Raw genomic sequence first — 15,349 nt, 5'->3', positions numbered from 1 at the left:
TTCCCTCTTCCATCCCCCTGTAACCCTTTTCAATCCCCCCATTGCCTCCCTGTCACACATGTGGTGGCCATTCAGTAGTAACTTGCTGGGGTCCTGTAATAATTTTTGTCTGATGGGGTCCCAGCGCAAAATAGTTTGAGCACCCCTGCACTAGGGCATGGAGTCAATTTTATATAGTGTGGCGAGCGCAGTGAGCCACCAAGCCCGAAGCGTGGTGAGTCCCTCGAGGGGACACGGAATTGCATGCAAATGCCATGCTAGATCGTGAGTCGCTGTGAAACAGAAGTAGCGTAATCCGTGTCCGCTCGCCACGCTTCTGGCTCAGTGGCTTCGCTGCGCTCGCCAAACTATATAAAGTCAACTCCACGCCCTAGTGGATAGTGGGGATAGGAACTGGATAGTAAATCGCATGCGATTTAATGGCACCATGAGACTACACAAGTAAAAAAAAAAAAAAAAAAAACCCGCCGCAGCTCTCACGGACCAAAGCCCCAAGGCTGGCAGGAGGAAGATAGTATAGCCTGACCTGTGGAGGAGAGGTATACTGGGGACAGCCCAATTTCTCCAGATGGTGCACCAGGAGTGTGGACTAGGCAGTAATGGCTGCTCCGCATCCTGTGCAGGGAGGAGAAAGTCTGTGGCAGGAACTCTGAGTTGGCACCTACAGACCTGAGGGAGGGACCAACAGAGTGAGCCTGCCTTCCCCTGCTGATACCAAAGCCGTCCAGGGAAGATGGCCGCCCACAGCACCAGTGAAGCAGTAGGGACGCCCGCCAGACATCCCCCTCTGCCAGTGCGGCGTCTCACTCGCCCAGTACCCTAGTGGTCTAGCAAAAAAGAGCGACCCAGTCCCCGCTGATCAGCGCAGCCTGGCAGTCCCCCCGCCAGGGCTGCAAGCCGCATACCGATTCCCGCTGCAGAGGATTGTGGCCGAGGTCACTCACCCAGTCGTGGTGCTTCGGCCGCCGGCGCGGTAACACAAGTGTCCCCAGGATGCCATGGGCTGCTTGCCCAAGTAAAAATAAAATTAAGACCGGGCTGCATAAGGCACCAAACGAAAAACTGGCAGGGTATAGGAGGGAAGGAGCATGGGTTGTCCAGAGGCAAATCTTTTAACCCATTTGGTGCCTGCCAGGTTCATCAATCTATTACCCAGCATCAGCCCTGTGTCTCCTATTGCTCGAAGAGGAAAGAAGGTTTTATGGTGCTGTTAGTCTCCAGGTGTTAAGCCTCTTTCATTGCTGCGGAAATGCTGTAAGTTCATCACCCATCATTTGTGCAGTTTTCTTTGTTCCTCGAAGCTAACCTCTAGCAAAGCAGTTCTCAAACTGAGTCCTGACCTTCTCAGCATGGGGGTCACGATTCCATGTTGCTGGACATCAGGCTGATGACTATCTCATGCAGTGATTCAAGGAGTCTGATAAATCTTTTAAATTGTCTGTTATTCTAGACTCCTCCCATCATTTTGTGCCTGCACAATGCTGCCTGCTGGCTACACACGTGATGTGATGCACTTCTGCAGTAACTTGCTGGGGTCCTGTCTTTTATAGTTTGATGGGGTACCAGAGCAAAATAGTTTGAGGACCCCTGGTCTAGCAGGTTCACACTCACCTTTTACTATTTCAGATTACTCACTGGACTTCAAAGTTCTAGCACATGCTCTTTCCAAATTTTATTGACCGTTTGTGTAATATTTACAGTACATGAGCTTTCCATATTATGCTGCTTTCACACACTGCAAAACCTGTTTAGACCCGGTATTTAAAACAGGTCCATGCAGGTTAATGTCCCTTTTACACCGCACATATTACCCGGTATTATACCGGGTATAAGCAGGTTTGCGGTATGAAAGCATGGGGCCGCTGATCAGCAATTATGCAGTTTACCAAAGGTAATGTTGCCCTGAGAACATGGCGGAGGAGAGTCCGGAGGCAGGCCCGGGTGGAGCTGGCTAGCAGCGGTGACATTACAGGAGTCCGGTGATCCGGCAGGCAGAAAAGGTGTGTGGAGCGGCCGGCGGGCTCCGGCACACTTATCGCCACTGAGGTTCTGCTTTGTGCATATCTAATGAGCTGGACCCAGTTCAGTGAATACTGAATGATCGTGTAGGACCCTGCTTTTTAACCATTCAAGAAATACCGGTATTTCTCACATCGGTTAAAGCACCCTGGAGCTTTCACACTGCAGCTCTAAGTTTTAAAAAGGCAAAAAAAGAAAGAAAAAAGCAATATACAGTTTAAGAGCTGCAGTGTGAAAGGGGTATTTAATTTGCTGAAAACAGGTGGCACTTGTATACCAGAGCGTGACTATCTGTATAAGATGTGCTATCGTACAGCTGCTGGGGCTCTTCACTGGCAAGTTCAGTTATGCTTTGTATAGACTCAGTCGCACACAGACAGTGACGCATATGAAATTAAATCATGGCAGTCTTCAGTCGCTTTGCTGCATCAGATTGTGAGCAAGAATGCTGTCAACATAGGACTACACTACTTAATGGGGTAAAAGTACTAAGATGGGCGTTCTATTGAAGGTTTCCCATAGCAAACAGATTCTAATTACTATTTTTTAGAATGTGCTAAATAATTAGAACCAATTTGTCTGATCTTCAGTAGAACTCCCATCTTATTTACTCCAACATGGCTAACTAGCGCCCGGTGTCCTGTACCACATGGCTGATTGAGGCTAGGAGCATGAGGACACCTCTGTACCTTACCCGACCTTAGCTCATCCCACATCCTAGTTATACAATAACTGATAGAAGACAGACCCTGCTAGCTGGAAGTATATTTTCTTTATTTACATGTTTCCAAACTAAAAGGGTTTCAACAAATACAAGAGAGACAAAGAGGAGTAGAGACAGATTTATACATAGCGACAAACAAAACAATGGTTAGGAAGAAAATAAAAACTTTTCCCCCCAGGTAAAAAATAAAGTCACCCTTTACATTGAGAAACATGCTGCTTGTGCAACGCAGAATAATATACACACACGTATATATACAGGCTTATAAAATCTTACATCTACACCGGCCCCTGCGTCAACAGGGCGCCCTCTGTCATTATTTTACATTATAAAACAAAGAATAAAGTTTTTCCTTCTCTTGCTTTTTTTTTTTCTTTAAAAATAAATATAAAAAGAGAAAAGAACAAAGGCTGCGCAGGAGATTCTGTAGGCGGGATGCTCATTACAGACGGACCGCGCCCCCCTGCCTGACACTACATGCAGAACAAGGGCCGTGGGACTTTCAGAACTGAATACCATTTAGCAAAATGCTTCCAAGTGCCTTGAAATCATTTGAGTGTAGGCAAATGTTTTCTGGACCCTTGTGCAGACTTCTCTGCAGGGTGGGTTCGAAACTCCCTTAAGAAAAAAACATAAATTAAAAAAAAAATCCAACACGTCTCAGCAAGATTCCGACTCTGGCCACAGAGCAATGACCCCAAGAGCCTTACTGTAGTGTGCGTCACTGTGGGAAGGAGAAAACTTGTAACACTGCACTGAGCAACACCTACATCAGAGGGCAACTGAACCCCCACCCGACACAAGCCGAACTCTACCTCTTCCAGGTGTCTCTGCCCTCCATGACAACTTGTAAACAGGATAAAATAAGGACACCGCATCTGTGCTGCCAGGTCCCCTCCCACCCTTAATAGTGCCTTGTTTGTGTATTCCGTTTAGGAGCCACAAGTTCGATATTAAAAGGGTGGTGCCTCATGTTCCAGGAGTTCCCCCAGCTGTGCTTATGTGTACAAGTAGCTGCGGGGTAGGCAGAGTTCACTAAACACCAAAGGCCTCAGTTGCTTTTCCCCCGGGGGGTTTCAAGTCCGATTCATTAAAAGGTTCTGTTCCTGCAGATCCTTTTTTTTAGAACCACTTATGAAGCAAGAATCCAGCTTTTTTTACCCTGCTCCAGCAGAAAGTAAAGTCTCTAAATATATATATATTTTACACCTGTCCCTTAGCCAGAGTCTGAGTCACTGGTATCTGAGGAGCTGGAAGTGGAGCTGCTGCTAGTGTCCGAGTCTGAACTGGAGCTGGAAGCACTGAGTCGGGAGACTGAGACCGGCTGAGCGGATTCCACCTTCTCGTGGGCTGTAAAAAAAAAAAAAAAAAACACAACACACTTGTTAGTATCTCATACAGGAGTTACTGAGATTGATGAACGACTGACTTACGTAGAGTATAAAATAACGCCCTAGTTTATTATATTTACGCATTTTAGATCCATTGTAGTTTTACAAATGTTAAAACATATCTTATCTTCATGCACTATAGCTTAGACCCTTGTTCATAGTTAGTACTTTACCGGCCATGTTCTTCACGAACAGGTACTAGATCATTATAATATTTAGGCCTTATTTGAGCTGATCCTCATAATGCAACAAGGGGACACTCACCTTTTTTGGGTGGCTTCTTCGTGGAGTTGAGCTGCCCGCTGACATCCTGCAGCCTCTTCTCCAGCTCCCTTTTCTTCTCCAGTGCAATCTCCTCCTTTGTTTTCCCCACTGGTTTCTTCAGTGCTGCAGAGAGCGCAGAGTTAAGGGGAGCTGAGGAAAGCAAACAGGAACATTATTATAATGAAACAAAACTCTTTATGAACAGACAGTATACACACAGTGCTTCCACTAACAGACATGATTATATGCTGTGCTATATGCAGTCGACCTACCAGAATTTGTCACTGCAACATTGCTCCATGGTGATTTATCAAATCTTGGAGATGGGGGAAGCTGCTAGAAGCAACCTGATATTTTTCTAGCACAGCGGATTGGCTAGCTTGGCCAACTCTCTCTCCAAGATCTGACAAGTCTTCTCCCATGCAATAACAATTGTGTTGGACTTCACAGTATGTTATTATGATATTATCGCCTGATATAGATCTCAGCAACTAAAGGACACCAGTGTCACTGCAATCTGGTCACAGGAGCAATTGTTCACTCAACTTACAGTAGAGACATTTATATGGAACGAAGAAAAAGTTATAACAACCATCCGCCTAAATCACCTTTGTCCAGTATACAAGTTTGAACTTGGAAACCGAGGTACAACACACTACTGATAATCTCCCCATATTGCTATCAGTATTTAAAACAGAAAATGGCAAGAGCCATGCAGCTATAAAGGAATGAACCCTCACCATAGGGCTTTCTGGGCTTCTTCCTGAGACATGACATCACGTATCTCTCCAGCTCACGGAGTGTGGAAGGTTTTAAAGTCTCAAAGTCAATCTCTATTTCCTCAGGGTTGGAATCCCGCAAGGAGGGCTCCCGAGACTGAATGATATGTACTACACGACCCAACTTCTCTCCGGGCAACTTATTAATATCTAAGCTCAGCTGCCGCTTTTCGTCGTAAGTCATGGGCTTGCATTCCTCCTCTTCATCAGAGTCATACAAGACAGGTGGCGGCGGGGGCAGGGACTTCACAGAAGATTTCTTCGAGCTCCTGGAAATAAAATAAGGTAATAAACCTCAGTTATACTACATACAAAAAAAATAAAAATAAACTACAAGTATAAAATAGCAAATAGCGGAACATAATCTAAGTGTTCCAAAGACTTCATTAGTTACTGAAAACTCACTTTGAGAATGCCGGGGTCGTGGAGCTACTGCTTGTGCTAGTGGTCCCACCGCCGCTAGACTTTTTGGATTTTTTATTCTGGGACGGGCGAGATTTGCCGCACCTCCACTCGTCGTCATCTTTCCCTTTTCGCTTATCAGATTTCTTCTTTTTCTTCTTTTCCTTTTTCTCGCGCTTCTTTTTAGGCTTTGAGATCGGGCCCTGGGAGAGCGCAGCCAGCTGCTCGTGTACTGCTCGAAGCTGAAAATACTAACAAACGTTAATGCCAAGAAAAGACTGTACACAGAACATTAGTCATTGTACTACAAAACCGAGAAAATAATAAACACTGAAGCCGAAATAAGCATAACTAATGGGGCCTACACGTAGAGATTTAGAGGCATTTTCTTAACAATCTCACTAGATCGCTTAGAAAATGCCCCAACATCACTCGTGTGTAGGGCCATCGCTTTAGGCCCGCTCAAATAACTAGCCAGCATACTGAATACCGATCTCTCAATTGTGGGGCTGGGCCAGAGTCCTAACCGGAGGACACTGGCCATGACAGATCGCTCAGCACACAATGCTGAAATCTTGCTGTGTGTAGGCCCCATAAACCAAACATAAAAGATGATCTAACCACACAACATGTATGCATCACAATACAGCAAGTACACGCTACTACTGAAATATCCTAGGCAGCCTAAAGGAAAGACCTTTATCGGTTGTCACCTAGGTAGCACCTCACATTACAAAACACAGAAACAGAATTTGACGGCAGGTAAGAACCACTTGGCCCATCTAGTCTGACCCATTACGTGTAATTAAGTTGACAGTTGGAAATCATCAATACAACATTATTAAGGCAGATGTTCCACTTCTTACTTGCTCCTGAAGCTCTGCCAGTCTATTTGCCCTCTCCTCCTCCGAGTCGTCAGAACTCTCGCTGTCATCTGAACTCTCACTGCTGCTCTCGCTGGAGGAATCCGAGGAGGATTTGGAGTCGGAGGGGGGCATTTGTGAGGAGGTGGTGGGAGGATTAACGGAGACAGGCTCGTCTGGCATCTTGGCATAACGGAACTCAAAAACATCCTGGAAAGCAGACCACAAACACATGAGCACACAGAAACGCTGCAATAATGTGACAGAAGTGACAACAATGCAGAAGAATTCCCACCTGCAACTTTCTAGCCATAGCCACAACATCATGATCTGGGGGGTTATACTTGTAACAGTTGGAGAACATAAGTCGGACATCTGCAGCAAATTCTTGGGCATCACGGTAATCTCTATTTTCCATCTTTTTCTGTAGAAGAATAGAGGTAAAGGAGTTTAGTTACTACAGCAATCATTTTAAATCCATTTTTGGCTAAGCTATTAAAGTCTATTCAGAGTCAAAGTCTGTAACCTGTACTGCAGGCAAGCTAGGAGATAATGCAAGTATAAGGCAGCTCGGAGGTCATGGGTTCCATGCCCACCATGGTCCTGCATGAAGTGTATATATTATCCCAATGCTTGTGTGGGTTTCCTCTGGGTACTCCAGTTTCTTCCCACAATTCAAAAATATGTGGTAGGTTAATTGGCTCCCAACAAAAATTAACCCTAGAATGAATGTGTGTACATGTGGTAGGGAACATTGATTGTAAGATCCACTGGGGAAGGGACTGATGTGAATGTTCAAATATTCTCTGTACAGCGCTGTGAAATATGGATGTGCTATATAAACAACTCGTAATCAAGTTCTTAAACTTTATCTAGGTTTAAAACTATTGAGGCCCCCTAAGACAATACGGTGCCTAGCCTTACAATAGCGCATCTGACCCCGAAAGAGGAGTTTGCTCCCTGCACCTAGCCCCACCTTAATAGTGCTGAGGTCCATGGGATGTTTAATGATATCATGGTAATCATGCAGTCCCAGAGCAGAAGCATCTACGGGTTTGTAGAATGGCCACGCATAAGCTGCATGTTTCTTGGACAGAAGTTCTTTAAGAATGCCATTGCAGTATTTCAGCTGTTCAGACAGTTTGCCCTTCTTGGAAGTTTGATGTTGCTGGGAGTCAGGCAAGTCTTTACGAGGTGGCTTGATAGGCCGGCCACTTTCTCGCCGGGCTGGGATCTTAGAAGGTTTGTTTTCAGCTGGGGATAGAGGGAAGGAATCGCCACTGGTGGCAATAATAGCCGTGGTGGTCGGAGTTGTAGTGTCTGCTTTCCTCTTCACACCTTTCTTCTGTCAGGAGAACATATCGGTCAGCTTGGAAGTTCAAAACACATTTGCCCTTGCCATAAAAAACGTTACCCAACTGAGGCTACCACAAAATGTGAAGATACCAGGACAGAAGGCTAGCAACACAATTTTTTTTTTTAGCATTTTAAAGTTATACCTTCGAACTTGGTTGTGTGGTTGCTGGGATAACGGAGAGAGTCTGAGAAGAGGGCATGGATTTCAGTATCGGATTAGAGAGTACTGGCGGGTGCGGTAAATTAATGATGGTGGTGGGAACTTCCGGAGAACTTGGGTAAAGCGACGATTGTGACATGGAGGAAATGGCTGGCACTTGATGGGCAGTGGTAATGCCACCTGTAGAAGAGAAATAAAATTATAGATAACAGTTCAGCGCATAAGCCCCACCTCCAAGCGATTGATAAAATTCTATAATTTACCTGCAGGCTTAGGACTTTTCACAGGTTTGATTTTGGTAGCGGTGTTGGGGATCTCTTGCTCTTCCTGTGGCATCTGGGCTACTTTCTGAAGGAACATCTTCTCCAGGCTTTGAGCCATTAGTACAATGTCATCGGTAGGCTTTAAAACAAAAAAATGATATTAACACACTGAGCATAATAAAACTATTCCAAGTCAAAAGTTCACACCTTAAAATATCAACATGAAACTTTGGCAAGACCCAAGCATAAACCAAATACAGTGTGATGCTCGATGCGGTTCTTACCTTGTTGTAGATGTAGCAGTTAGTGAACATTGTGTTAAAGTCCTGCATGCACTCCAATGCGCTCCAGTAATAGTTGTTCTCCAACCTCTTCTTGATGGTCCCCATGTCCATAGGTTGTTTGATGATCTTATGATAGTCCTATATATACACACAGCCCACCCACCACAGATGGAGAAAAAAGCAAGAGAATGTGAGCTCCAATTCAATGATAATGTATAGTCATAAAATTCAAGGACAAAACAGGAAATTCACAAACCATACAATACAATGTCAAAAAAAAAAAAAAAAACACGCTTGTTGCATCCCAATAACGGCTGCATCTTCCCTGCAGTGTACAACAGACCCTGGAACTGAACGCTAACCCAGCAATGACTGCTTCTGTGTACATAGGACCTGATGACAGCTCTGGGACATTTAGAGGGTTGAAAAATGTATTCAACGGTCACAATCCAAACAAGCAGACAGAGTTTGGAGATACCAGTTGTTAATACAATAGAAGCTCGAGGTACAGGCTGCATCTGAAATCCTCACAACCCTGACATATGATACTACCAAATGATAAGGTTTAAGCAAATGTTAGGGTCTACTGACAAGACAGGAGGCCAAGACCAAGCCTGCTCAGCAGCACGGCGGTCATGCTGGAGGACCGAGACTACTACGGACATTTGATGGAAGACAGATTTGCCAAACGTAGCAGAATGACAAGATGGATAAGTGGTGCAGGGCAAAGTATGACTGTATTCTAGAAGCTAAATAATAGGACACCTACCAGTTTAATGTACCTTCATACTTCTAATCCAAGACATCTCAGTATGTGTAGCGTTATATACTTTCACACTTGGGTTCCTGTACAAATTCATGGATGTGCAGATCTGCAAAACGTATCAATTGGAAATTTGCATTTCACAAAGTAAAAAAAAAAAAAAAAAACCAAGTTCACAAAATATAGGGTGTCGACTAGATTAAAAGTAGATTTAACTACGCAGCGTGCATCGAGACATCCATACATTTGTAGGGATGGAAGGGAAGGGGCAGTGGAGTGCAAGGAAAGCTGAACGAAGGGTGTTTATCTAGCCAGAGGGGAGAAAAAAAAAAAAAAAAAAGACATTAACCCACAAACCCAAACCTTATGCTTTCTGTTCTAAACTTTAGCAAAGTTAGAGCAGAGGAAAGGAAACACGGTCCATCAATAATAGTGCAAATTGCCCTGAGCCCGGCAGCACCAGACGCCTCAAACCCAGAGCTGTCATCAGGTTGTGTAAGCAATCTGTCGCTAGGGTGAATACAACTTGTGTTTGTGCCGGGGAGAGCACAATGGCAAACGTGCTGCTCAAACTAAAAACGGTCTAATCTGCTGAAGCAGACAGTCGCTCGTGTCAAGTATAGGAACTAAACCCCTGTTGAGTATTAGTCAGTTAAACACAAACTTTGGTATTTCCAAGTCACCAAAACAACCCTATAAACGTACCGGTAAGCCCAGCTTTACAGAGTCCACAGGCTGGCGGAAGGGCCAAGAGAACTGGTGCTTCCAGAGAGACTTCATGACCACTTTGTGCAGGTACTGCAGCTGATTGGTTGAGCGGCCAGGCTTCTTGGGGTTGCTAACCTCAGGGGGAGGTGGGTTGATTTGCGGCGTGTGATTAAAAACACTGGATGTCATGGTGGGTCCCTCAAAGTCTTCGTACAATAGAGAGGGCTTGCGAATACGTTTTCCTGGTGTTCCCTCCACAGACTGGCCCATCATACCATGGCTTAAATTCAGAGGAGGCCTGCAGGCGGGAGAGAGTCTTCGGTCAGTGACAGTTTATCACGTCCTGCTGCTTTAATTCAACTGCACTTATGGATGGCAAACTGGGGGAGGACGTTGCAATATTAAAATCTCAGTGCAAAATGTGTGATAAGGCAAGGGACAAATAAAACAGCGGATTACAAGAACTAATTACTATACACCAGGCATGCCCAAGCTATGGCCCTCCAGCTGTTGTGAAACTACACATCTCAGCATGCCTTTCAATAGTTTTAGCATTCCCTAATAGCCAAACTGTGGCAAAGCATGCTGGGATGTGTAGTTTCAAAACAGCTGGAGGGCCATAGTTTGGAGAGGTCTGCTCTACCCAGTTGCATTCATTGGGCAGCATGGACAGTGTAATGGTTAGTGCCTCACAGCACGGAGGTCATGGGTTTATTTCCCACCATGGCCTTACTTAACTGTGCAGCGTTCCAATATTTTCCCTGTACAATGGGTTTCCTCCAGTTTCTCCTTCAACCCAAAAATATACTGGTAGGTTATTTGGCTCCTAACAAAATTACCCTAGAATGTCTGTGTGTGCATGTACATGTGGTAGGGAATATAGATTGTAAGCTCCACTGGGGCAGGGACTGATGTGAACCTTCAAATATTCTCTGTAAAGCGCTACGGAATATACGTGCACTATATAAAGGAACTGTTAAATAAATTCACTGATACGGCTGTAACACTGCTAGAACACTAAAGTTCTACCCATCTCTAGAGCAACACTGCCCCCAGTGGCCAAATTGACATCAAAGAGGTCACACAATGTAGGACACTCGGGTGACAAATCAGAATGCCACACAATTATACCATATGGACAAAGTGGATTTTAAACTTTGCATATGACATTTGTGGAGTAATGACTTTACTGCAGCAGGACTGCACCAATTAGTAGCTAGACCGAAACACTGGGTGATCCCAGATAAATCACTCTCCCAACTGCTCTGCCCAGGGATTTCCTATCCTTGTGCCAATTTATGCGTAAATAGATCAGGAAAAACAAAAAGGGTAGATCACAGTCCACAGGGTGACTCAGGACAACACAGATACTTGATGACTTAGATGAAGAGAAGTTTAACCTACATTCTATACAGGTGGATCACAGAAAGGTGCCCACCTAACAGTATCAAGTTACTAATACTGCAGCTGATCACCACATGCATGCCCCCACAGTGAAAGGGATCCTATTAAACCCTCTGACACATCACTCACCCAACCAGGAAGTGTTGACTCACCCTACCCAGCAATACGGCAAGACACAAACAGCGCTGTGTATACAGTGGTGACCTCACGCCTTGTGATCCCTTCATACATAAACATTACATCAACCTAACCTGCAGCATCCATGCATGGCACCAGCAGAGCACATACTAGTGAGGAAGATGTGGTTTAACTGGGCATCTACTATACACTACAGTAACAAAAACACTGTGCATGGCAAGGTCATAGAAACCGGTATCAGAGTTACTGAGACATTTACTGCACAGCAGTGGTGCAAAGGAAATGCTGGGTACCACAGTCTATAACTGGCTTGCAGGGGAATCCCAGTGTCACTCCTGTCTCATACAGGGCACATGGGGCAGTCAGTGAAAGGACACAAGAATCAGTTAGAAGATTAAAAGGCCAAATGTAAAGCTATATAATGCCCTTTAAAAGGCTCATAAACCTATAGGACACTATACATGTACTGCACAGATGGGAGGTTACAACAGCAGTGGGGCAATACTCCATTCAATCATGGTAACAACCTCCAAATAGACACAGGTTATCTCTAAACACATAGCAACAAACCCCAATAACTGGAAACGACATGTAACGGAGCGCTATAAAAGCGAGACAAACGCTGCTGCTAGGTAACCACTGGCACACTACCACCCCGGTACAGCTGCAGAGCAGGTGAGACATCCCAAGTAATGTCCCGGCTTTGGGGTATATGACTGGAACGAGCAGGGTTTCCCCCGATTGTTGCCTAGTAACATAGCGTCTCCTCCCCCCCCTGGGATATGAAAGTCTGGGCAGCCGGAAGAAGATGGCGGCGCCGCAGAGTTAGGAGGGCGCAGCTGGGTGACCCTCCGGGACAGCCCCAGCTAGCGCGCTCCGTGCGCCAATATGAGCGGTGGGAGAAGAGTCAGTACCGGCAACGGTGGTATAGGCAGTGACCGTGGCAGCCGGTGAACGAGGCTAGACGGATTGAAGTGGATTGTGTTTGGGGTGGTGGGGGTTGGTAGGGATGGAGACGCCATCTCCATGGAGGCAAGGCCGGGGAGAGGGGGGGTGACTGCGGGGGAGCCGGCGATTTGAATAGAAATGCGGTTTTACGCAACAATAACGGTATAGGAGTTGCGCAGGGAGGGTCCGCCAGGCACCGGTACCTTTTAAACGCCGGATTTAGGGCCGTCTCCATGCGGATGGATGCGGATTGTGTGGCCGCCCGCTCCGGGAGCGAGGGCGTAGCGGTCTCCTTGGTTCAAACCACCTCTGACTCTCCCCTTTCCAGCTCCTGCTCTCCGCTTCAGCGAAATGGCGCCTCAGCCACCGAGGCCGGTCTTATATAAATACAGCAGCAGTCGGCGATTGGTCGGAGCGAGACCGCCTCCTCTGGCGCCGTGGCGCTCCCATTGGCTGCCGCGCCCATCCATTAGGACGCCCTCCGCCCACTCGAAGAGAGACCCTCTCCCATTGGCCGCCAAGCCTCTCGTGATTCGGGCGCCCCCCGGCGGCAGAGAGGGGCACGGCCACTGCAGCAGCGAGCGAGGACGCGCCCTTTCCTTAGTGGGGCTCCAGACCAAGTGACTCAGCGCTGCCTCCACGTCACCCAGAGAAAGCCTCCGTCGTCATTGGCTGGCGCCAGGCAGAAATCGGCTGGCCCGTGATGTTCCATTGGCTGTCGCTAGGTAGCAGAGCTCAGACGGGGGCGGAGCCCCGGAGTGTCGCGTGACGTGGCCGTTGTTCTCGCTTCTCCTCTCTGGCGCCCCGAAGGAGACGGCGCCATCTTGTTGTACAGCTACAACGGTCTCTTCATGGGGGCCCGCCGCCATTTTGTGTCGCAGCCAACAATAAGTCCCCAGAACAGAAATAAACCACATAATAAAGCGCCCTTTCCACGTTCTCCCTTTCAGCCACCTCTCAGGCCCGGTCCACGCAGCTCAGTCACAGTCTCTAGCTCTTGCTGAGGTAATGGCCGAACCTCGGGCGGGAAGACGGGCTTCAGAAGCCTTCGAACCGCAAACAGACGTCGAACAATCACATTTTCGTTCCTCTTCGCCGGCTGCGGCGGGTTCTTTTCGCTCAGGGCGCTCCCAGAACTGCGCCCCGCGATTTGGCGCCTTTCCTTCGACGAATGAGCCGAATCCCGACAAACGGCGGCTCTGCACCGGTAAATCGGGGTGCGTTGAGTAAAAGGGTCCGAGTTCGTCCGGTTCCCGGTGCCGGAGGGTCTCTCCCTGTCCCCGCAGGCACACGCCGCCCCCGCCTGCTCAGAGCCGCCGCCATTTTGTTGTCAGGAGCTGAGGCAGCAGCGGCGCGCTGTGCTTCTCCTTCCTCTGGCTTCTCAGGCTCTCCCCCTGCTGCTGCCCGCTCTCCCGCAGCTTCTGGGACGCCCCGGCCCCCGGATGCGGGATCCTTTCCGCCACCTACTGGCGGCTACTGCGTTGTTATTATTTCCTCCTCTCTCTCCCTGCATCGCTCCTCACACACCTCCCCCCTCCTCTATGTACTAAGTGCACAGTCATTGCTGTAAAATGGCGGCCGGTCATTGTTCTGCGTGCCCTCCCCCACTCCCAGCTCTCCAAAATGAAAGGCGAAAGGAGAAATCGCCTCACGATCGCCCCCCCACCCCCCACCTTGTTTATAGCCTCAGTCGGTTTCATTAGTATCGTGGATAACGCGGGCATCACGCAGCACCTTTGCATACCATGTAGTCGGCACAGCCAGCCGGATAATCCTCCATTTTCCATATCAGGCTCACCTCCTGTACTGTACTGTGTAATAACTAATAAGGCAGAACATGCCAATGAATATGAGGCCATGTCTGGCACCGGTTGTAAATGTGGCTTTTTCGTTTTTATTTTATTTAGTATACTCTTTGAGCCCCTCCTGTTATATAATACCAGGTTCTCCTGACTCTGGGTGTACAATGGTGGATTGTTTGCAGGCTGCCTATGTCTCACAGAGGTTCCTTGTTGACTGTGTCAGACAGCGAGTATGGGTGTCACTGTCCTCTGAAGCGTGTCGACCTGAGGACGTACTGGTTGACAGCATTGTGTGCATCGACGCTATCGTTTTAAAATCATTTTTTTTTTTTTACTGGAAATCACTTGCCAGCGTTACATACTGTTTTAGCTGGTGATGCCGTAGTATTTTCCCAGGATACTTCTTGTTTCCGAACGTTTTAGTGTACACAAAGGCATATATCAATAAGCGTGGCCGTGCCACTTTCATCGACAATCCTGATAATGGCTGATATTATTATTATTTTTTTTACATGTTATTTTCGCTATGTATATAGGGACAGTGCTATCAATAAATTATGGTTCCTGTGGATTAGTTCCCTGCACATGGAGGAATGTTTCAATAGACTCCTCAATCTCTGACATGGGGCCTGATTGAGAGTTGATTGGTGATCTGCAAAGTTGCAGATTACTTGGGGGCTGATTCAGACCCATTCGATAGGGTCCAAATTCGTCTGTTGATGTTTGGGGTTTGCGCATGCGCAAATATATGTGCAAGCGCAAACCCTGGAAGCAAACGGTACTTATGTAATATCTGGGCACCCGATTTTTTGATTGTATGCCTTAACTTAAGGCATACAATCAGATGCGATAGACCCGATTTTTTCAGAAAAATCGGGTCGATCCCATTGCATGCGACCAAATCGCATGCAATGCGATCGACGCGATTTTTACATTGGATTCAATGTTAAATGGTCCCTGAGACCCGATTTTACATTGGGTCCAATATTAAATGCCCCCCAGACCCCTTTTTTTTATTGTATACCCACCCTGTTCATACCCCCACTATGCAAGTGGGCATGGAGTTGATTTTATATAGTGT

General features: G+C 46.8%; 1 protein-coding gene across 5 annotated transcripts; it reads right to left on the bottom strand.

Annotated features, from left to right (window-relative positions):
- Window positions 1-2,776: 2,776 nt before the first annotated feature.
- Window positions 2,777-13,965, bottom strand: BRD2 (bromodomain containing 2). Of its 5 annotated transcripts, none has more exons than XM_083160201.1 (12): window positions 12,670-13,965; window positions 9,974-10,274; window positions 8,506-8,643; window positions 8,222-8,360; window positions 7,942-8,138; window positions 7,419-7,784; window positions 6,738-6,866; window positions 6,446-6,652; window positions 5,583-5,830; window positions 5,139-5,446; window positions 4,399-4,548; window positions 2,777-4,093 (listed from the first exon to the last, which is right to left on the bottom strand). In XM_083160201.1, the coding sequence occupies exons 1-12, from the start codon at window positions 12,699-12,701 to the stop codon at window positions 3,960-3,962; spliced, it is 2,349 nt and encodes a 782-aa protein (XP_083016327.1). In that variant the 5' UTR covers window positions 12,702-13,965; the 3' UTR covers window positions 2,777-3,959. The 5 variants fall into 5 exon arrangements, with proteins under 5 accessions (XP_083016327.1, XP_083016329.1, XP_083016326.1 ...); XM_083160203.1 differs by having other exon boundaries at window positions 7,419-7,787; window positions 9,974-10,356; window positions 12,670-13,959; XM_083160200.1 differs by having other exon boundaries at window positions 7,419-7,787; window positions 12,670-13,959.
- Between the last annotated feature and the right edge of the window lie 1,384 nt (window positions 13,966-15,349).

Source organism: Crinia signifera, chromosome 9 (genome assembly GCF_055691185.1).
Source record: "Crinia signifera chromosome 9, ASM5569118v1, whole genome shotgun sequence".
Taxonomy (NCBI): Eukaryota; Metazoa; Chordata; class Amphibia; order Anura; family Myobatrachidae; genus Crinia; species Crinia signifera.
The sequence above is the reverse complement of the archived record's forward strand: the minus strand, read 5'-3'. Positions and strand labels throughout refer to the sequence as shown.

Excerpts from the sequence above, each read along its gene's own strand:
- BRD2 (XM_083160200.1), bottom strand. The coding sequence starts at position 12,701 with ATGGAGACGGCCCTAAATCCGGCGTTTAAAAG. Across the intron at positions 7,788-7,941 it reads CCACACAACCAAGTTCGAAG|AAGAAAGGTGTGAAGAGGAA; the intron begins GTATAACTTTAA and ends TTCTCCTGACAG. Across the intron at positions 6,653-6,737 it reads CTATGGCTAGAAAGTTGCAG|GATGTTTTTGAGTTCCGTTA; the intron begins GTGGGAATTCTT and ends TCTGCTTTCCAG.